The following is a 23,945-nucleotide window of genomic DNA, read 5'->3' on the forward strand; positions in this document are numbered from 1 at the left end:
TTTTCCAAAAAGCTCTTTTAGCTTTCTAAAATATATTTTAACGTCATTTCCTACAATTTAAAAGAAAACAAAATTTTTTAATTAAAAAAACAAAAAAAATTTTTGTTTTCTAACTTTTCTTACAGTAATTTTTATCGTCATTGTGCATCGTAATAAATTTTTTTTCACATCTACGATTACTTTTTCTAAATTTCCAAGTTCTCGCTTTACAAATGAATGATTAAAAAAAAAAAAAAAATCGGGGAGTCATTGGTTCCATGCCAGTTTTCGAAAATCAAGTTCTAATCTAATCTTCACATTTTTAAGATCCTAGGAACTAGTTTTTAATATTCCTACGAGGATATCTGTCGGCGTGTGTGTATGTGAGTGTAAACCTCTAATGTGTCGAAAAAAAATCTTACACAGAAAGAAAAATTTCTTGACTGGAGAACAAAATTCTTGGCTCAAGAAAATTCTCAGGTGCCTGAAGAAAGACTAAAGTTGTGTTGTCCGAAATAAAAATTTTTCTTGAAATTCTATTCTTGGTGGAAGTAATTTTTTCTTAATTCAAATTATCATAAATACTTGATGCAATAAATTTTTAGATTTGATCAAGATTTTTAGATTCTTTAGGGAAGCAGTGCCACCTACTTCAGCTGAGAAAAAAATTTTCTCACCTTGAGAAAATTTTTCTCTTGAATATTTGATACCCATTTTATATTATTTTAGCGTGCAATTATATATATTGAATGAAAAAAAATGATTCAACATTATTTGATCTTCCCATTTGATATGTTAATAAATAAAAATATTAATGAAAATTTACTTCTATCTTTATATTTAATTTTTTGGAGCAAGAGGCTGAATTTTCTCAAAACAAGAAGATTTTCTTGGATCAAGATACATATTTCTTAAAACAAGAGAGTTAATTTTGTTGGAATAAGTGAAATTTCTTGTGTCAAAAAGAAAATTTTTTTTTCGCTCAAGGAAATAATTAGGAAGAAAAATATTTTCTTGGCTCAAGTGAACCTTCTTTTTTTGTGTAAACTAACCATTCTAAAAGAATGTCTTTTTCAAATAACTTCGAAATTTATTCTCGGATAATTTTTGATGTCATAATTTAACTATCAATGCTCAGAAAACTGTGTCAGAGGCCGCCAGATTCTTCAAAATCATAAAATCATTTGGTGGGCTTGTGAGATATTTAATTTAAAAAGTAAGATCTTCAGGCCTACAAGATCATTCAATTTGAAAAAATTTTCCTGAATCCCTAAGCCAAGAAAGAGAGTGCAAAAAAATTACGAATGTTTTTTTTTCGTGCTATTGCTTGGAATTGCGTGAGAACTATGTCTAAAACATTTTTCACCGGGAGATCCAAAAATTAGAATCTTATCAAGGGAACTCTTTTTTTTATCTTGATATCCACAGATTCGGTAGAATCTGGCGCCAAGTTCCGTTCAAATCCGTTGTAAACGGAGCGCCAGACTACTATACTATACCGAGTGTGTTTACTGTAAGCAGAACGGTATTGTGAGGTTGCAAAATTTTATTTAATTCTACGGTACTTTTTGTTCCTAAATTTTATATTATAACAGTAATTCATACTTTATTTTACTGATATCAATTAATTATATTCAATTATAACCATTAATTTACTTGAAATTATTAAATTTTATCAGCACAAACTATAGCAAGTTCAAAAATTTGATCCTGACTTTTTTTCGATGTAAAAAGTGACATGCCACAGACTAAGTAATTCGAGAATGCATGGTAATTCTCCAATAGATGGGAAACTACAGTTAAAAAAATAAATTTCACAGCTTGCATCTACACCCGCCAGGGTGCGCTGCAATTATTTTTACATAAACTGTAGCTTCAAGGGGATAGTTTGCTATCAAAAATGCAGCCAACTTGAGATTTAAGTTGGTACCAATTGCAAATTTTTATTATAATTACAAAAAATACTGAAATCCGAACAAAAACAGTTTCACTGTAAAAAAAATCGCGCCAAGTCCACGTTCATAAGACTATTAAGAAAAAAAAAATTTTTTTTTTCTTTACAAAAAGATATAAAATAGAAAAATTAACAAATTCAAGTAACCGATATGATTGTATATGATTTTCGGAAATTAAAAAAAATTTTGTTGTAAATTTAAAAATTAAGAAAAAAATTTTGGAACGTACTTGGTGTGCGTCATTGTCTATTTCACTTTTTTTAAAGTCCTAGTGAATAGATTTTACGAATTTCATTAAAAGTAAAATATTTTGCAACCACGCACACTAAATACGTTCCAAAATTTTTTTTTTAATTTTTAAATTTACAACAAAATTTTTTTTAATTTCCGAAAATCATATACAATCATATCGGTTACTTGGATTTTTTAATTTTTCTATTTTATATCTTTTTGTAAAGAAAAAAAAAATTTTTTTTCTTAAAAGTCTTATGAACGTGGACTTGGCGCGATTTTTTTTACAGTGAAACTGTTTTTGTTCGGATTATTTTTACTCAAGCGAAACCCGTCAAAAATTACTACAAAATTAAAAAATTTTTTTTGCTACCTTAATTTTTGATAGGAGTATATTGCGTCAACTATAACAATGTTTCTTTTTTGGGTGATTTGTTCATCTCTCTGGGTTCTTTCGTAGACTTATCGATAAGAAAATGTTATTTTTTTAACGACATTTCATTTTCGGATAATGAAATTTTTAATTTCCCGCTACGAAAATCGAAGATTTTCAAAAATCGGGAAGTTATTGTTTTCACCCCGTTTTGCAAAAATTGAGTTTTCATCAGATCTCGACGTTTAAAGGTCACAGGAAGCTTCCCTGACTATCCCCGCGAGGTTGTCACGGCGTCTGTATGTATGTGTGTGTGTGTGTGTGAAAATATGTGAACCGCTTATAACTTTTGAACGGCTTGACCGATTTCATCGCGGTTGGTGCCATTCGAAAGGGCTTGACCAAACTTAGATTTTGAAAACTATTTGGACCGATTCAGATTAATAGATTTTGAGAAATCTTCAAAAAACTGAAAAAAAAATTTTTTTCAAATGTGGTTTTTTTGGAATAACTTTTAAACGGCTTGATGGTTCAATTCCAAAAATTAATCAGCTCTTAACCTCAAAAAACCACGTCGATCGCCACCAGTCCGGTCAATATCGGTTGATTCATTCGAGAGATATCGTGAACGAAAGAAAACCGAAAAAAGTGTTTTTTCGGAATAACTCCAAAATTCCTAGCGCGATCAATTCAAAATTTAAGATTCTTTGTGAAACTTGAAAAACTGCGTCGAATGCTTCTAACCGCGTAAAAATCGATTTATTCATTCAAAAGTTATTGCGGTTTAAAAATTCAAAAAATAGTGTCTTATCAAATCTCTATCAGACTTTTGAGCTCGAAGAGCTTAAAAGCATAGGAAAGCAATCTCTTTGAGCTCGGAGAGCTCAAAATAACCCATAAATTGTATTTTTGAGCTCGAAGAGCTCAAAAACGTCATTGGTGCAATTTTAAGCGCCTAAGTATGAAATTAGCGGGAAGTTGCAGGGATGGCCTTCAGGGTCAACCGTTTTCCTAATTTTTTTTCACTTTTTCAGGGGGTACCCCATTTCGCCCGCAAAAATAAAAAATTTTTTTTCTACGGCAACTTGAAATTTGATTATTTTCCTTCAATTACGACTGAAAACGAAAAAAATCAACATATTTAAGTCCTTAAAATCATAACGGTTTCTTAAGTACCCCATTTTGCCCCCCCCTCCCCTAATAGGAAATAAATAAAAAATAGCACAGAAAATAAATGTTAATAGTAAACTTCTGTTAGTTAAGTAATTATGTAACAAAACTTAACCGATTATTAATTACAGTTATTGGAATTAATAATTATAATTTTAATATTATCGATATAATACTCGGGCTGTAATAATTAAAAGAAAAAATACTTCAATGTTTACATTAGAAGGTTTACACAATTGTTAATGACTCAAGTGTTTCAAAATGTCATCATTAATGTATTCAATTTTTTCGAAATATTTTATGCTTGACTTGCAATTTAAATTATTACTTGCAATTTACTTTTCTTCGAAATTTTTTTCCTCCGTGTAAGAAATTTTATATTCAAATATTTAAGCAGACAAGTGAAAATTAATCGCGAAAACAAACTAAACTAAAATTTTGCAACACAATTTAGTAAAAATGTTTTTTTATTTTTAAAAAATTTCGAAACAATTTAAACAGTCTACTCACTCAAAAATCGATGATGAACGCTACTCACTGATTCACGTACTGATAACTATACTACTCTAAAGAAAATTGTGACGTGCAGTTGTGTATTGCTGAAAAAATTCTAACCGCGTTTTTCCGCGGCGCTGGTGGTATGCATAAATACGTTTTATATTGACAAATATCGCAGATAGCTTAACTGGGAGAACTCTTGACGTGTAACTAAAACATCCCAGTTCGATTCCCGGTTCAAGCCGTTCGAATTATTATTTCCCTTTATCCTTTCTTCTCCCCCTTTTCCAAATATATCGTTCAATAATAAATTGGCTATTAATATAGCACTAGTGCTTTTTTTGTGTTTTATAAAAAACTTACTTGTAACAAAAATAGAAGTATAAAAAAGACACTTAGGAATAATTGAAAAACTTTTTTGTGCTCTTTTTCAAATTTTTTTAAAATCAAGTTTAAAATTACGGGAAAAATTTTTAGAAATTAGCTGTAGGATAATTTCAGTCGTGGAAGGAAAAAATTAAAAATTGTTTTTTTTTTCGCATTTAATCTAATGAAAGATAACTACACAGAAAAAAAAATTAACTTGAATCAAGTAAATAATTTTGAAAAGCTTCATTTTCTTGATTTGAGTAAAAAAATTCTTAAACTCAGAAATTTTTCTTGATTTAAGTAAATTTTACTTGATTCAAGTTATTTTTGTTTTTCAGTGTATAAATTAAATAATAAAATTATCAAGTATTGGGCATAATAAGTCATTTTTTTAACTTCCCGCTAAGAAAATTGAAAATTTTCAAAAATCGGGAAGTTATTGTTTTCACCCTGCTTCTCGAAAATCGAGTTTTCATCAGATCTCGACGTTTTGAGGACCTAGGAAGCTTTCCTAACTGTTTCCGCGGTGATGTCACCGTGTGTGTGTGTGTGTGTGTGTGTGTGTGTAAATCTCTTATAACTTTTGAACGGATCATCCGATTCGATCGAAATAAGCGGCGTTTTGAAGAGTTCCTTTGCCCCTATAATTCTGATACTAATTTACAGAATTTGAGTAGATCAATTTTGAGAAATCTAAAAAATAAAATTTCCAAAAATTCGTTTTTTTGAAATATCTTTTAAACAGCTGAACCGATCAATTCCAAAAACTAATCAGCTCTTGATCTCAAAAAACCACGTCGATTGCCACCAGCCCGGTCAAAATCGGTTGATTTATTCGTGAGATCGTTGTCGAAAAAAATTGAAAAAAATGTTTTTTTTTTCAGAAATTCTATGAAATTTTGAGTCTGACCAGTTTACGCTTAAAGATTTTTCAAAGAACTCAAAAAACTGCGTTCAATGCCGTAAACCGCGAGAAAATCGGTTAATTCATTCAAAAGTTATTGCGGTTTGAAAATTAAAAAAATAGTGTTCCATAAAACTTCCATTAGTCTTTTGAGCTCGAAGAGCTCAAAAACACAGAAAAGCGATTTATTCAAGCTCGGAGAGCTCAAAATTACACAAAAATTATATTTTTGAGCTCGAAGAGCTTGAAAAATAAGTGAATTGTTGAGCACTGAGGTATGGAGGTAGCGGGAAGTTGCAGGGATGGCCTTTAGGGTCAACCGTTTTCCTAATTTTTTTAATTTGATTTTTATTTAGTGGAGTAATAGTTTAAATTATTAATTGATAATTAATTAGTCGTGTTTCTCTTGTATTATAAATTAGTTTTTTTTTTAATTTTGTATTTTCTCTGTGTAACACTTTGTTTGTATGTCTTTTTTTTGCTGTTAGAGGACTTTGTTCTAACGGCCACTTAATAAATGTTACATTCGATTTATATTTGTATTTCTTTTCTTTTTTTTGGGAGTTGACTTTTTTTAATCGGCTCTTGAAATTTAGTATAATACTGCTTAGTTCACAATATTTAGTTTTTTTGCTTAGAGCTTCTATTAATTTAATTTCAAAATTTTATTTATAAAGAAAACTTATTTCTGTGTGAAATCAATATAATCAAACTGTAAATATTAAAATTTTCTATTTTTTCTTAAGAAAAAATTCAACTTTTATAGGACATTTTTGAAATTTCAAAAATTGTTTAGTTTTCAAGCTATAAAAATGATATTCAGAATTTATTAAGAACATTTTTTTTCTTAAAGTTCTTCAAAAGTAAAATAATTTTTTAAAAAATCTTTCAAAATGCTAATTTTTATTAAAAACAAATTTCATTGAAAAATTAATAACATAATCAACTAAAAATCAATAAATTTATTTCATGAAAAGATTTTTGGTCGAAATAAAATTATTTATAACAGAAATTTTGAAACTCAATAAAAAAATTTTTAATTGCTCCACAATAACTTTCGTTTTCCTTAAAATTTTCTTGGCGCAAGAAATTTGTTGTTTGTGTGTATGATTAATGTTTAATAATGATCGATTTCTCGTGTTATACTGATGATTACTTAAAGCTTTTGTTATTTGACCATACATATATTTTGACGCTTTGTTTAAAATAATTATACGCTATTCGTTGTCTAATATTCAGCCAGCCTAACATTGAAATCATATTATTTATACTAGTATATTTGTTTACACCTAATACAAGTCTTATTGCTTTATTTTGAACCTTCTGCCGCTGATTAAGGAATTACTCTCGCGACTTCCGTCGTCAAAAGTTTATGCTACACGGAAATAAAATTGAAGGAATTTTTACTATTTTACTATTGTAATTTTTACTAAATAAAATAGTAACGGTGGACTATACTTCTCATTTAGTAATTTTTACGATCTACTATTGTAAATTTTATCCAACAAATAAGACTAGCAAGAGTCTTAAAAAGTCGAATACTATAGAGCAAATTATACAATATGTGTTTGTGAACTTTACAATTCAACTATTGTAAAAATTCACAGTTCGTTTTTTTAAAAGAAATATTAGGGAGGGAGAGAAATAGAAGGTTGGACTCATTGGTACCTGTACAGTAATCGAAAAAAGAAACCGAGATTTTCGTGCTATCTGGGAATCGAACCGAGAACTCTGTGTTGGCAGCCAGAGACTCTCCCTCTACGCTATCCGAGGTAAACTGAGACCCATATCCTTTAACATTTACATAAACTCGGAGTCTAGCGCTGTGCACGGCCATCACTCACACTAATTGAGAAACATTCCAATTCAACTATTGTAAAATTTGCTATAGTTCTATTGGAAAGATACAGAGGCAGCACTGGAAATTTTAATCTCTTACTTTTTACAATAGTAATATTGTATTTTTTCATGAATAAATAGTATTTTTTCTTCTAAAATATTTGACAATTAATAGTAATAAAAGTATAGTCCAGCTTTACAATAGTTGTATCGTAAATTTTCCCAGAAATTTTTTTCCGTGTAGAGTGTACGGTACACTGATAAAAAAATTGACTTGACTCAAGAGCCAAACTCTTGGACCAAGAATACCATTTTGAAGAAAATGATATTCTTAAGTCAAGAGAATAAATTCTTGAGCTAAGAAGTTATTCTTGGTCTAAGAAAATTTTCTTGCGTCAAGAATTTATTCTCTTGACTCAAGAAAATATTTTTCTTCAAAATGGAATTCTTGGTTCAAGAGTTTGGCTCTTGAGTCAAGTCAATTTTTTTATCAGTGTACATATACCGGATAGTCATTATTGACAAGCCTAAAACTTTCAGCTGTTTATGTACTTATTTCAGCCAATCACGAACGAGAAATTGATCGTTTGAAAAGTCTGGCAACACTGCGTGAGCGTTAAAATATTTTATAGTGGTTATACTGTAGTGTTTTGGACTAGCTGTAGACTAACCTCTGTTTTGATACATGCGTTTATTTATTTATTTACATACATTTATTCAGAAATATAATAACAATGTCTGAAAAATCGACTTATAAAAGACGATTCATAAAAAAAAGTCCTTGAAAAACGACAGAAATCTCTAGCAAATATGAAAATAACTATACAAATAACAAATAGAAAAAAAAATAATTGACAATATTCTTTTGTTTTTTCAGAAAAATAAGTAATTAAATTTTTGTGTTTATGTATTAACTGATTTTAAATTTAAGTATTTTTTATTATTTCATCTGACTATTATTTTTCTAACTTATGAAAGATGAATATATATTATTATATTAAAATTGTTAACTTTTTGAATTTTTAATAAATATAAAAAAAAATGAAAATTAATTCAGCCGACATTTAAAAATTTTTAGATTTTTTTTTTATTGAAAAAATGATTACAAAAAAATAAAAAAAAATTTCACTTGAAAAAAACTTCAAAAACTGTAAATGCAATATAAAAAAATTTTTTTTTTTTTCTTATTTAATTATTAAAAAAAAATCAAAAAATTAAAAACGTCGGCTAACTTTCGTATCATAAAAAAATACTTATTTTCATAAAATAATCATAGTTTTTTTTTTTTAAATAAATAAAATTAATAACTATAATATTACACCTAACGTAAATTAAACTTTTCAAATTTGTCAGTGCATGCGCGTCTCATACTTCTTTCACGGCTCATAAAACTTGCGCTGTTGCCACAGCTTTATTAACGTATCCCTTCCTCGGTTAAAATCTGGTAAATTTTTCATTACTTATTACTAAATTTCTCTGAAACTGAGTGGTAATTATCAATGAATTTTTTTTTTTTAATTGTTAAGTTGTTAGTTAACGTTACTCTAGTTTTTTAAAAAGATTCTGAGAAAAGTTTCTGAGATATAAAAATGTTTGTAGGTAAACTTTTCGATATCCCGTATACCGTAATGTATAAGAGCGTTCAAAACTCAAACTTTGAAATTAAATATCTCGGAAACTAGATGGTCAAAAATTCTCAAATTGCGCCAATCGACGCAGAATTATATGAACATTAATCTGCCAAAATTAAAAAAAAATCCTAAGAAGACGACTTGGGCGAGGGTACTACCTTAAAATTGTTTCAAATTGTTAATTTTTTGTTTTTTTACAAAAAAAAAAAAAAAATTCAGGCAACTGTAAAATTTACAATTACCCAAATTTATTGCAAAAAATGTTTTTCAATTAAAATAATCTTTAAAAAATAAAAAAAAATATATTTTTTACAGCCTAAAGAATTCGAAAAATATTCGACAAGTTATTAAACATTCGCCGGAATTACTTCAAACATACCAAGCAGCATAATTGTATTTAATTCTCAAGCATAGAAACTAATTTTCAACGCCCCCGAGTTATCTATTCAATCGTTTGATGCATTTATCTTGAAACCCGATAAACATGGTCACAAGTTTTTTCTCAGAAGTCCCGTCTCAAAATCTCTGTTCCCAATTATCTAATCAAAATAAAAAAAAAAAAAATTCTTCCTCCGAACAATATAGGGGAAAACTAACAGAATTTCCAAGCACTCTAAATATAATACATGACAGTGAAAATCGATTTTCAGTTGCAACAGATGTCAACAAACTTTTCTACAAATCAATACTCCCCAACTCATGCATTTCATTCAAAATATCTATGAATTGGAAATACAATATGTGAGGGTTGTTTTTTCTTGTTGTAAAATTTTTATTTTGACCAATGCGGGTTTATTATTTCCCCTATAATTGAATCTAAATTCATTTTTTTTTATATTTTAATTTTAAGATTTCAATCTTGTAAAAAAGTTTTTGCATTCAGTAAAAAAAAGTTAATTAAAAATTTTATCTTTTACTGGTAAGAGATAATTCAAATTTGAATTAAAATTCAAAAAAATCATGAAATTGTCGCGGGTTAAATGTGCGGTTGATTTGTTATGTAGCCGTAATTTTAACCTCCACATTTAACTCACCATGAATGTTATTACGAAATTGTATGAAGTATAATTTAAATTATTATTAATAATAAACCTTGAAATTTTATTATTACGCTAAGCGAATTTTTAAGGAAGAAAAAACAATAAAATTGCAATATTAAACAAAAATATCAAATTAAAACCATCCCGACCAGAAATTTAAGTTCGGCGGTGGTTCGTTTCGAATTAGGCATGCCGAATTCCAAGTTCGCGCCGAACCAGGAAGCCAAAGTTGGCCCACGTCCCGGAAGTAACGCAGTCGCGAGTTTGGGCCTAACTTGGCTTCCGACTTAGGCGGTGGTTTGGAAACCACACTTGCTGGTGACTATCCAAGCCTCATTCGGTCCGAATTTGGCTACCTAACTAGGCAGCAATTCAGAAACTAAATTCGAACGGAAGAATCCAAATTGAATCCTTTTTTTGTTTTTAGCTATTTTTATTATAAAGCAAAAATTAATAATAATGAATGCTTATTTTTTTTAATTTACTTTTTAAATTTTAAATATAAATATCGACTTTAGGACAAAATTTTTTAAATATTAAGTAAACAAAAAAAATTTTGTTTTTTTTTTATTTAGTATTATTTTTTTTATATTTTCGGTCATTTTTTTCGCTTTTTAGGGTTTTTCTTACTATGAAGAAGTTTTTTTTGATTGGTCGATTTTATGGGTCAAGGGGGGAGGAGATGATGGAGTTAGATACATTAGTCACACACAACACTTAAATTTACCTCACACTCGCCTTAAGAATAATTATAATTAATAATTATTAATTATTAAAAAAACTATTGATTGAATACAAATTATTCAAATCGCAACAAATTAATTACTTACGGTAATATTTTGTTTTCATTTATTTATTTAATTTAAATGCCAAGGCAATGGCAGAAGGTAAGTGATACAAAATAACAAGTAAAAAAAGTACATATAAAAATATAAACAGATCTATATAGATAAACTGACAATGTTAGGATTATAACTAATCGAAGAATGCAAACAATTTAAAGTTTGAATTATGAAATCAACTAATTACAATCGATAAGAATGAGATGAGTAAAAGTGAACAAGAGTTTGTAATTTGGACAATAAATGTCAGACTTAAGTTAGAATTTAAATTTGAATTTAACGCACTGCAGATAGCACTAATTTCAATGATTTGGATCATCAACCGTGATACCAGGTATCCAGCTCTCCTTTAGCTCAAGATCGCGGAAAAATTCATAGGCTTTTGTCTTGAAAGTGTCAATGCTAAGTGCATTGATAACATCAGATGGTAATCCTTGTCAAAGACGTATTAATGAAATTAGGAATGAATGTTCATAGGAGGTAGTTGAAAAATTTGGAATTTTGAATGCAACATTGTTTTGTTTAGCAGCCAATAACTCAGAATATTCTGGAGTTATTTAAAATAAAAAACATTAAGATAGTAAGTGGTTACTTTAGAAAATTATTTTTAACTTCCCGCTAAGAAAATTGAAAATTTTCAAAAATCGGGAAGTTATTGTTTTTACCCTGTTTTTCGAAAATCCAGTTTTCATTAGATCTCGACGTTTTGAGGTCCTAGGAAGCTTTCCTGACTATTCCCGCGATGGTGTCTGTATGTCTATATGTATGTATGTATGTGTGTGTGTGTGTATGTGTGTAAACCTCTCATAACTTTTGAACGGCTTGACCGATTTGATCGCGGGTGATGCCATTCGAAAGGGTTCGACTAAACTTAGATTTTGAATACAAGTTGGACCGATTCGGACCGATAGATTTTGAGAAATCTTAAAAAAACTGCGAAAAAATTTTTTTCAAATGGGGTTTTTTATTTAATAACTTTCAAACGGCTTGACCGATCAATTCCAAAAACTAATCAGCTCTCAACATCGAAAAACCACGTCGATCGCCACCAAGCCGGTCCAAATCGGTTGATTCGTTCGTGAGTTATCGTTGACGAAAGAAATCGAAAAAAAGTGTTTTTTTCGAATTACACCGAAATTTCCGGTCTGATCAATTTGTGTTTGAAAATATATCATAGAATTTGAAAAACTGCGTCGAATGCCTCCAACCACCTGAAAATCGGTACATTCATTTGAAAGTTATTGCGGTTTGAAAATTAAAAAAAATAGTGTTTTCTTAAACTTCTATTAAACTTTTGAGCTCGGAGAGCTCAAAACTATAAGAAAATTATATTTTTGAGCTCGAAGAGCTCAAAAACGTAATAAGTGCAATTTTGAACGCTTAATTACGAAAGTAGCGGGACGTTGCAGGAATGGCCTTCAGGGTCAACCGTTTTCCTAATTTTTTTAAACTGAAATTATCAATTGTTTAAAATTTAATTTAAAAAATAAAAAAAAAAAACTATTTTAGCGAATTACTCTTGATAGTCGGACTTTTGATTTTTAATTGGTGGTTTTAATATACTTAAAGTGAAAACCAAAACTTATAAATTGCTTAGAGCTAATTTCGAAACTTGAGGTAGTTGTCGTGGTTAAGGCATACCGTCAGAAAATTTTAAATTTTTGTATACTTATTAAGGGCATGATGATATAATTACACAGAAAGAAAAATTTCTTGACTGGAGAACAAAATTCTTGACTCAAGAAAATTTTCGGGTGCCTGATGGAAGACCGAAGTTGTGTTGGCCGAAGTAAAAATTTTTCTTGAAATTCTATTCTTGGTGGAAGTAATTTTTTCTTAATTCAAATTATCATAAATATTTGATACAATAAATTTTTATATTTGATCACGATTTTTAGATACTTTAGGGAAGCAGTGCCACCTACTTCAGCTGAGAAAAAAATTTTCTCACCTTGAGAAAATTTTTCTCTTGAATATTTGATACCCATTTTATATTATTTTAGCGTGCAATTATGCATATTGAATGAAAAAAAATTAGAAAAACGGTTGACCCTGAAGGCCATCCCTGCAACTTCCCGATACTTTCGTAAGTAAGTGCTCAAAATTGCACTTATTACGTTTTTGAGCTCTTCGAGCTCAAAAATATAATTTTCGTATATTTTTGAGCTCTCCTAGCTCAAAAGTCTGATGAAAGTTTAATAAAACACTATTTTTTGAATTTTCAAACCGCAATAACTTTTGAATGAATGGACCGATTTTCACGTGGTTAGCAGCATTCGACGCAGTTTTTCAAATTCTATGATAAATTTTTAAACACAAATTGATCAGACCAGCAATTTCGGTGTAATTCGAAAAAAACACTTTTTTTCGATTTCTTTCGTCAACGATAACTCACGAACGAATCAACCGATTTGGACCAGCTTGGTGGCAATCGATGTGGTTTTTCGATGTTGAGAGCTGATTAGTTTTTGGAATTGATCGGTCAAGCCGTTTGAAAGTTATTAAAAAAAAACACTGTGAATAAAATTGTCTCTCAGTGTATAAATAACGGATTAAAGTTAAACAATTTATGAAAAAGTATATATTTACGGAGTTGGACAGAAACAATTGTATGAGTTGCGTTTTCACGGGTACAGTCTTGGGTAAAAATTATGGATTACTTAGCTACAAGCTCATATACTTTTGCGACGCGTATAATCTCTAATTTTTTGACAATATTGTACAATGACAACTACCTTAAATACTAATTCTTGAGTAGTTCAGTTGATAGAGCTTAGTTTATAATTTTTTTAAGGAGATATAATTATATCTCTTTAGAATTTATAATTGAAAAATAAATATACTTAATTATAAAATTTAAATATAAAATCTTGAGTAGTTCAATCGATAGAGCATAGTTTGTAATTTTCCTGATTAGATAGAATTGAATATCAAATCTAAATTTTTCTTAAAGAAAAATTATTGCCTAGAGTTTATTATTAAAAAATCACCTTCATTTAAGTTTTTAAACTATAATTATTTTTTTAGAATAAACTCTAAGCAATTTTTTCTCCAATTTACAAAATAACACCCAAATTTTTGGGCTAGTTATAAAATTATTTTTTCTTCCTATGGTGAAGAAATACTTAATCTTAATTGTTTTATTATCTTAAAAAAATCATATCAAAATTATGAATAAATAATTTTGAAATAACAAAATTATAATCAACAAACATATCTGAAGATAAATGTAATTTGTTAAAACTATTATCAAATAAATGTTTTGGAGGCAAGTGATAAATACGATTAATATCAATACAAGTAGTAAATTTAAAAGTTAATATTATATATTTAATCATTGTACTCGATTCGTTATTCGTAACGATAAAGATCATTAAGTATGACGACGACAATTAGGGCCAAGTATTATCTGTACACTGATAGAAAATTTATGATGACTCAAGAGATATTTTCTTGATCTAAAAATTTATTTTGGAAGACAAATGATTATTTTGCTTTAAGTATTTCTTGTCTTGATTTAGACTTTCTTGGCTTAAGAGCTATATTATCTTCAATCGATACATTTAAGTTTTTCAATCAAAATAACATTATCGTTTAAAAAACTTAAAATAATTCATCAAAGTATATTTCAAAAACTAAATAGTCTTTAATTGTTATACTAAATAAAAATGATTTCTTGGAATTAAGTAAATTAAATAATGACTTACAAAAAAAAGGCATTCTTAACACAAGTCGGTAACATCTTGAATCAATGTTGTCGCCTATCTTGAACCAAGAGACAAAAATTCTTGAAAGAAATATATCTATATCTAGTTTCAAGAGTTCAAGTTTTGAAGAAAAAAAGTTTCTTGAATCAAGATTGTTTTTCTATCAGTGTAGCTTCCCGGAAATGTACCAAAGTGAAAGACTGTTTACACAGTTTATTTAACCACGCACCAATTTATTATTTGACTTTTCACAAAAGAAGAAATAAATTATTAACAAGTGTAAGACTTATTATAAGTATGTTATGTAAATCTATTGCACTTTTATTTTATTACGCTGAATGGAATAAAAAAAAAATTTTAATCATTTGAACAGGTGATACCATGCAGTCGATTTAATTTAATGTTTATATTTATAGGTCGCCGGGCAGTTGGAGCATAAAAAACTTGTGGTATATATTATAATAATTATAATAACAATATTAATAATTATGATGATAATAATGGGTGTGAAAAATTATATTATGTATTGTAGCTTATAAAATAAATATATAACTCACCGGCTCGCCCAAATACGATTCCCAAAGATCCCGCAGGTCACTTCCCATATCGTATATATCCATTATTATTGTTATTGTTAGTCCCTTTTGTACCTCGTGAATTTTACCCTCGGCGTCGGTGATTTATTGATGACTTTAGAAAATCATTTTTCTGGGAAAGAAAATTTTTGTTATTATTTCTTCCTATGCGCTCTTTAAATTTTCAGTTTTATTATCATTGAATTATTGAAATTTATTTTAAAAATTTCAATAAATTACAAGATATCATATACATACTGAGATTACGAAATAAATATAAATTCAATAACTAAGTATTAAAAAATCTGTGTATGTGTGTGTTTAATGAGCAAGAATGTGAGAAATATTTATTATCATTGTGAATTTAATCAACGCATCTTTACACGTGATTATGCTCACATATGGTATATTTGTAGTATAAGGATTTATATATTGATCATTATAATGTCATCAGTAAAATTTTCTTTTTAATAATTATCGATTGTTGATTAATTATTAACTTTTTTAAAAATTTTTAATAAAATAAAGTTTTTTTTTTCTTAATTAGTAATTTTCTCGAAAGTTTGTTTGATTTAAGAAAAGGTGAAATTTTGCGGTAAATTATTTTTTTTTCAGTAATAATTATTAATTGATGGTTATTTAGAAAAAGTTGAGTGAAAAATTCAAATTTTTAATTAAAAATTGTTGAAACCGGTCATACTAAAAATAGCATACAAGCTTCATATTTTTACATGATAATATTTTATAAAATAGAAGTACTTAATAAAATATATATAAGATTTTGTAATTATTTTGGAAAAAATTATCTGTTAATTTTAACAATCTGAAAGTTAATAATTATTTTTGGCATGAAAAATTCAAAAATTAAAAAAGTTTAATTTTTTTTGTTCAATTTTGTTAAATTTTTTTTTTGAATCCCAAAAATTAAAAATTTTACTAAGAAAAAAATTCAAGCAAAAGTATACATTTTTTTTAAATTTATAAATTCACTCCAAAAAATTATGAACTAATATTTTTAAAATTGCAAAAAAAAATTATCACTCAAATTTTTCTTTCATAAAAAAAATAAATAAAAATATTGTAATTATTAAATAAAAAAAAAGTTAATAAATAAATCTAATTTTTATAAGTTTAAAAAAATTTTCTAAATAAAATCAAAAAATTATTACAAATTTTCTAAAAAATCAATCCATAAAGAAAATTAATGCCCCAAAAATTCTCCAAATTGTATGTTGATTAAAAATAAAATTTATCTTCTCAAAAAAATTTTTAAAAACAAAAAAAAATAAATAAATTATTTCCCGCGTCTGAAAAAATTCTACCATATTGAACTTACCTGTGCAGATGGTCGTCCTCAATCCAGGGGGTTCAAAATACCATTTAGCTAACTAAAAAATCACGCTATCCATAAATAGTGATCCGAAAATCCCCTCAAGTCCTTGAAATAAGCAGTTCCAGAAAAAAAACAAATATTTTGTGTAAATAAATAAAAAAAAAATAATCAATATCAATATCAGCCAACACCCGCACCGGCACGGGTTCGACACACGGAAAATAAAAAAACCACTAAGTATTTCTATTTACTAAAAAAAAACTTCACTTTAATAGACACTACTTATCACACAAAAATATGTTTGTTTATTTAGTAAATATTTTTATTATTGTTTAATATTTTTATTATTTTTTTTTTAATAAATTATGTATTTAATTATTGATATATTATCACGCGCACATGTATCCAGTTATAATAATTTTAATAACAATATTTAAAACAAACACAGAAAACAATACGGAAACAGTGAAATAGCCTCTCAGTAGCGTGGTCCGTTTAAAAATAGAAAGATAGAGACAGAGAGGAGAGAAAGAGGGAGTAGTGGAAACTAACACAGCACGTCGTAGTTCTGAAGCACGAATGCCGATTGTAATAACTCGTAATAACAACGGACGACGCATGCACGTGGTATCCCGGCAATACTTTTGAAGTTACAGAATCAGCCAACCACGATTAACCACCTGTTACTGTCGTGCTTATCGCTCGCCACTGCGCGCGCATCCAGGGAAATTCCGATCCAATATGACTTTGCCGGTATGGAAAAAAAAACTTTTTTTATTTTATTTCTTCGCGTTATTTTATTCCCGACAGTGAATTATTTCATTCAGTTAACCTAAAAAAAACACGTTCTGTTGGTAGGACCTGTGCGCACCGAAAAAGATGCGCAATTAAGTAAGTGCGCAGAACCTAAAAATTGAGTTCTGCGCAACGGGAATTTTTGAATTTCAAAATAAATTTTAGTTTTTATTTAATTGTTTAGCGATGAAAAATTTTTTTTTTGAAATTTTATTATTATTATTATTTTTAATTAGAAAATTTAGACAAGGAAAATAATTTTTATCTCTTACGTTTTTTTATTGTCGGATAAGATTAGTTTTTTATTAGAACTGATTTCAAATATTTATTTGCGTTAGATAATTTTTTATTTTACTTGGTCGATTGTAAATATTCATTTATTTAGGTGAAAACATTTAGTAAGTACGGTTTTTAAAATTTTTTAAAAATTTTTTCAAAGTAATTAAGGCCTTTATATAATGAACGTGTAATTTTTAAGTGATTTGTACAGTGAAGCTTAGTTTGTTTTTGAAGAAGAACGCATTATGCTCGATAGAACTTAATGTATTTTTAAAAAGTTTTTGAAGAGTCTTTGTCGACATTTCGGGGCTATTACTGAGATTACTAATAGATAATAATTAACTCGATGTGATTTCCAGAGTCATTAACTCACGTACTTAAACTCGATCAGATAAGATAGTTGTTTTTTCTTTTTTTTTGTTAAACTGTTGAAATTTTTTAGAAGTTTGATTTAATGACAACCTTTTTTGTAATACAAATATAAATAAACAACAAAAGTCTATTTTTAATTTTTACAGTAGATATTTATTTTATTTAGCAAAAATGATAAGAGAATTTTTATTTAAATAAAATTTACTGATTTTATAAGTTATAAATTAAATAAAAGTAAAATTTTTGAGCAAGTTGGATTTTTTTCACTAAAAAATGTAAATTTAATGATTTTTAAAATATTTCTGCTGAAAATGAATATTAAATTTATAAGAAATTTGAACAAATATCATGGTTTGATATCGTAAGAGTTGTTATTTCCATCGATTACAATAACTTAGTTAATGGTCAAATATAATCTTGTCTGCGTCATAGATGATCTTAATTGCTGAAAGTGAGGTTTTCTTTCATAAATAGAAACAAAAAATTATCAAAGTACTTGATACAAGAAATTTTTATATTTGATCAAGTTTTTTAGATTCTTTAGGGAAGCAGCGCCACCTACTTCAGCTGAGAAAAAAATTTTCTCATCTTGAGAAAATTTTTCTCTTGAATATTTGATACCTATTTTAGATTATTTTAGCGCGCAATCATACATATTGAATGAAAAAAAATGATTCAATATTATTTGATCTTCCCATATGACATGTTAGTCAATATAAATATTAATGAAAATTTACTATCAAGATATTTAATTTTTTGGAGCAAGAGAAAAATTTTCTCAAGACAAGAAAATTCACTTCTGTCAAGAACTTAATTTTTTGGAGCAAGAGAGAAATTTTCTCAAAACAAGAAAATTTTCTTGACTTAAATAAATTGTCTTGGATCAAGAAACGTATTTCTTGAAGCAAGAGAATTGATTTGTTGGAATAAGTGATATTTCTTGTGTCAAAAAAAAATTTTTTTTCGCCCAAGTGAATAATTATGAAGAAAAATATTTTCTTGGCTCAAGTGAACCTTTCTTTCTGTGTAAAAAATGAATAAATCATAGATAAAAATAAACAATAATATTTCGGCTGTCAATAGTTCTCTTTCGAAACACATTAACTCTTAGATTTTGGACTTATTTTTTGTTTTGATGCATTTTCATTCTAATTAAACAATCTAATGTTTTTATTTATCAAAATTTTTTTTTACTGAGTACATCTTCTATGTATAAATATATTTTTTTTAATTTATTAAAGTGTACTTTTTTAACTTCCCGCTAAGAATATTGAAAATTTTCAAACGTTGGAAAGTTATCCACAGATTCGGTAGAATCTGGCGCCAAGTTCCGTTCAAAAATCCCGTTGTAAAACGGAGCGCCAGACTACCGACTGTGTTTACTGTAAGCAGAACGGTATTTCCAGGTTGCAAAATTTTATTTAATTACATGGTTCTCCCTTTTCCAAAATGATATATTATAAAAGTAATTTATACTTTATTTTACTGATATTAATTAATTATAATCAATAATGACACTTAATTCACTTAAAATTATTAAATTTTATCAGCACAAACTATAGTAAGCCCAGAAATTTCGATCCTGACTTTTTTTCGATGGGGAATATCAGCGCCACAGACTAAATAAAATAAAAATGTGTAGTAATCCTTCCTATAGACACGCAACTACAGTAAAAAAAAGTGATTCATAGCCTGCATCTATGGCCGCCAGGGTGCACTGGAATTACATCTACATAAACCGTAGCTTTAAGGGGATAGTTTGCAGTAAAAAATGCAGTCAACACGAGATTTAAGTTGTTATCAATTGTAAATTTTCATTATAATTACAAAAAATACTAAAATCCGAACAAAAACAGTTTAACTGTAAAAAAAGTCGCGCCAAGTCCACGTTCATAAGACTATTAGGAAAAAAAAATTTTTTTTTTCTTTACAAAAAGATACAAAATAAAAAAATTAAAAAATCCAAGTAGCCGATATGATTGTTTATGATTTTCGGAAATTAAAAAAAATTTTATTGTAAATTTAAAAATTAAAAAAAAAATTTCAGAACGTACTTGGTGTGCGTCATTGTGTATTTCAATTTTTTTAAAGTCCTAGTAAATAGATTTTACGAATTTCATTAAAAGTAAAATATTTTGCAACCACGCACACTAAATACGTTCTAAATTTTTTTTTTTTTATTTTTAAATTTACAATAAAATTTTTTTTAATTTCCGAAAATCATATCGGTTACTTGGATTTTTTAATTTTTTTATTTTGTATCTTTTTGTAAAGAAAAAAAAAATTTTTTTTTTCCTAATAGTCTTATGAACGTGGACTTGGCGCGACTTTTTTACAGTGAAACTGTTTTTGTTCGGATATTATTTAGTCTCTGGCCGTCCGTTTTTTACATAAGAAAAAAGTTAAAATCTAAAAATCTGGGTCGCTATAATTTGTGCTGATTATTTTTTATAATTTTAAATAGAAATTATAAAGATAATTGATAATAATCAAGTAATAAGCGTAATAAAAGGCATGAACTACTATTTTAAAATATCATATAAAAAAAAAATCAAAATAAATTTGAAAAAAATTAGGAAAACGGTTGACCCTGAAGGCCATCCCTGCAACTTCCCGCTAATTCCATACTTAGGCGCTTAAAATTGCACCAATGATATTTTTGAGCTCTTCGAGCTCAAAAATACAATTTATGGGTTATTTTGAGCTCTCCGAGCTCACAGAGATTGCTTTCTTATGCTTTAAAGCTCTTCGAGCTCAAAAGTCTGATAGGGATTTGATAAGACACTATTTTTTGAATTTTTAAACCACAATAACTTTTGAATGAATAAACCGATTTTTACGCGGTTAGAAGCATTCGATGCAGTTTTTTAAGCCTCACAAAGAATCTCAATTTTTGAATTGATCGCGCTAGGAATTTTGGAGTTATTCCGAAAAAACACTTTTTTCGGTTTTCTTTCGTTCACGATATCTCTCGAATGAATCAACCGATTTTGACCGGACTGAAGGCGATCGACGTAGTTTTTTGAGGTTAAGAGCTGATTAGTTTTTGGAATTGAACCTTTAAGCCGTTTAAAAGTTATTCCAAAAAAACCACATTTGAAAAAAATTTTTTTTTCAGTTTTTTGAAGATTTCTCAAAATCTATTGATCTGAATCGGTCCAAATAGTTTTCAAAATCTAAGTTTGGTCAAGCCCTTTCGAATGGCACCAACCGCGATGAAATCGGTCAAGCCGTTCAAAAGTTATAAGCGGTTCACATACTTTCACACACACACACACACACACACACACACACACACACATACAGACACCGTGACAACCTCGCGGGGATAGTCAGGGAAGCTTCCTGTGACCTTCAAACGTCGAGATCTGATGAAAACTCGATTTTTGCAAAACGGGGTGAAAACAATAATTTCCCGATTTCTGAAAACCTTCGATTTTCTTAGCGGGAAGTTTAAAATTTGTAACCTCAAAAAACCGTTCTGCTTACGGTATATACACACTCGGTAGTCTGGCTTGAGAACGGAACTTGGCGCCAGACTCTATCGAGTCTGTTGATAATAACAATAATAATAATAGTAACAATAATTTCTTCACAATCAACCAACGATATTATCTATTTCTTTTTTACCATTTCTAGATGTCATCAAAACCACTGATTCCTGATTCATATCCACGTGTCGTCGAAAAAAAAAAAACTTGATTGTCAAACCATCTGTTTACGTCAGTCCACCTAAACATCTCAGTCTATCTCCATTCTCTCTAACAAAAAGTATCTAAAACTCGTAGAAATGCCAAGTATCGAAGAGTTAACCGAAAAAATCCGCCAATTAGAACTAGAACTCTCTCAAGAGCGTAATAAAAATGTGTCGCGTAAAAAAATCGAAGTGTTATCCTCGGAAGTAGTTGACACAAACCCCTACAGCCGTTTGATGGCCCTGAAGCGTATGGGGATAGTCGACAACTACGAGAAAATCCGTACCCTGACCGTTGCAGTAGTCGGAGTCGGCGGAGTGGGAAGTGTCACCGCAGAAATGTTAACCCGCTGCGGAATTGGCAAACTCATTCTCTTTGACTACGACAAAGTTGAGCTGGCAAACATGAACCGACTGTTTTTCCAGCCGCACCAGGTCGGACTGAGCAAAGTGAACGCAGCAGCCAGTACCTTGATGACCATCAACCCAGATGTCTTCGTGGAAACTCATGATTACAACATCACAACTGTCGAGCACTTTGAGAACTTCATGAAAGCTATTAGCACCGGGAGCTTGACCAACGGACCAGTGGACCTGGTGCTCAGTTGCGTGGACAACTTCGAAGCGAGGATGGCGATCAACACCGCCTGCAACGAGCTGAACCTCAAGTGGTTCGAGAGCGGAGTTTCCGAGAACGCGGTCTCAGGCCACATCCAGTTCATCGTCCCCGGGGAGTCTGCGTGCTTCGCCTGCGCTCCTCCTCTGGTGGTCGCTTCCAAGATCGACGAGAAGACTCTCAAGCGAGAAGGAGTCTGTGCTGCTTCCTTGCCCACCACTATGGGAATCGTAGCAGGATTTCTCACCCAGAACGCGCTCAAGTTCCTGCTGAACTTCGGCAACACTTCTTTCTACCTCGGCTACAACGCGATGGAAGATTTCTTCCCGTCGATGGTCCTCCGGCCCAATCCGAACTGCGATGACCGGTTCTGCAGGCAGAGACAGCAAGAGTTCCAGGCATTGCCCAAAGAAGAAATCGCGGTGGAAGCTGTTGAAGAAGCTCCGGTTCATGAAGATAATGATTGGGGAATTTCGCTGATTGATGAAACTGCTGATGTTGCTGAAGAAGATAATGTTCAGGGACTTTGTCCAGGTCTCAGGCAGGCCTATGTTGTCCCGGATGCTCATGCTCATGAGAATGTTGTTGATGCAAGTGCGCTTAGTCTTGAAGAGCTCATGGCTACCATGAAGACTATTTAAGTTTTCGTTTTGGTTGATCTTGAGAAGAAATCGTCAGGCTTTTGGAAACAAATTGTTAAAATTTTCAAGTGTCTGTTGATTTAAAAAAAATTATTATTTTAAGTCAGATATATTGTTTATCTTTATGAAGATGTAATGAAAAATTTTTATTAAATTTTATATTTAATTATTTAAATTAATGTGTTTATTTATTTTAGAGTAGTTTTTTATTAATTGAAAGTTTTACAGATGACTTTGAATTTATGATGATTTAATATTTTAAAGTAAGTATATTTTTATATTGAAATAGTTTTATTATTTATTCATATTAATGAAATTTATTTTTCAGGGTTGAAGGCTGAAATTTTGAAAAACTTTCATTGCATTTGGTTGATAAGAATGGATTGGAAAATGCAAGTGGTGAATTTTTAATTTAATAGAATTAAATTTTTCAAATATAAAAAAACAATATGAATTATTTTATAATTGTTTTTTGGATTATATTTAATTTGTATTCAAATATTTTTTTAAGGTAATCTAATTTGATTAATTTAAAAAGAAATTTTTTAACTAAGAGATTTTTTGTTTAAAAGTAAAGCTTACTTACTTAAATTTATTTTTGTAAACCAAATACGATGTTTGTTATGCATTCAAAATTCTTAAAATTATCATTAAGTTTAGAATTTTGTGAGGATTAATATTTTTAATGCAACATTTTTTTTTTATTAGAATTTAATCAGTGAAATTGATATTCTACAAAAGTTTATATTCTTGTCAATTTCTATTTCTATAATTTTTTTGTAATAGTAAAATTGTAAGAAATATTTTATAAAAAAAAAAAACAATTATTTTTTCATTTGATATTGAAAAATATTTTTAATTATGTGTAAGTATAACTATTAAATTTTATGAACTGTAAAAATCTTAATGATCATGTAATCTACAGGCGTTTACAAATTTTTTGAATTTTTTTTATTTATTTAATTAGAACTAAAAAAGTATTTTTAAAAAATTGCACTTATAGTTTTTCAAATTTTTTACATGTGGAATTTTTTTTATTTCTTTACAATAAATTTTTCAAAAAAAAAAATTATAAAAATTTTCAAATGTCGATTTACTTCAT

The 23,945-nt window shown here is 28.8% G+C and overlaps 2 protein-coding genes across 3 annotated transcripts in view; one reads left to right on the top strand and one right to left on the bottom strand.

Moving 5' to 3' along the window:
• Positions 1-17,102, bottom strand: part of LOC123262461 (cyclic AMP response element-binding protein A-like) — a 31,619-nt gene extending 14,517 nt beyond the window's left edge. The window contains exons 1-2 of one of the 2 annotated variants that reach the window (XM_044724684.1): positions 16,450-17,102; positions 15,096-15,246 (exon numbers count right to left, since the gene is read on the bottom strand). In XM_044724684.1, the coding sequence (XP_044580619.1) occupies positions 15,096-15,158 (63 nt within the window). In that variant the 5' untranslated portion in view covers positions 15,159-15,246; positions 16,450-17,102. The remainder of the gene's footprint in view (positions 1-15,095; positions 15,247-16,449) is intronic. The other variant, XM_044724683.1, reaches the window with a different exon arrangement.
• A 161-nt stretch (positions 17,103-17,263) lies between these two features.
• Positions 17,264-22,963, top strand: LOC123262465 (ubiquitin-like modifier-activating enzyme 5). Its single transcript, XM_044724692.1, has 2 exons — positions 17,264-17,337; positions 21,532-22,963. Exon 2 carries the CDS (start codon positions 21,683-21,685, stop codon positions 22,841-22,843), a length of 1,161 nt encoding a protein of 386 aa, XP_044580627.1. The 5' UTR covers positions 17,264-17,337; positions 21,532-21,682; the 3' UTR covers positions 22,844-22,963.
• The last annotated feature ends 982 nt before the right edge of the window (positions 22,964-23,945 follow it).

Source organism: Cotesia glomerata, linkage group LG4 (assembly GCF_020080835.1).
Source record: "Cotesia glomerata isolate CgM1 linkage group LG4, MPM_Cglom_v2.3, whole genome shotgun sequence".
In the NCBI taxonomy this organism is placed as follows: Eukaryota; Metazoa; Arthropoda; class Insecta; order Hymenoptera; family Braconidae; genus Cotesia; species Cotesia glomerata.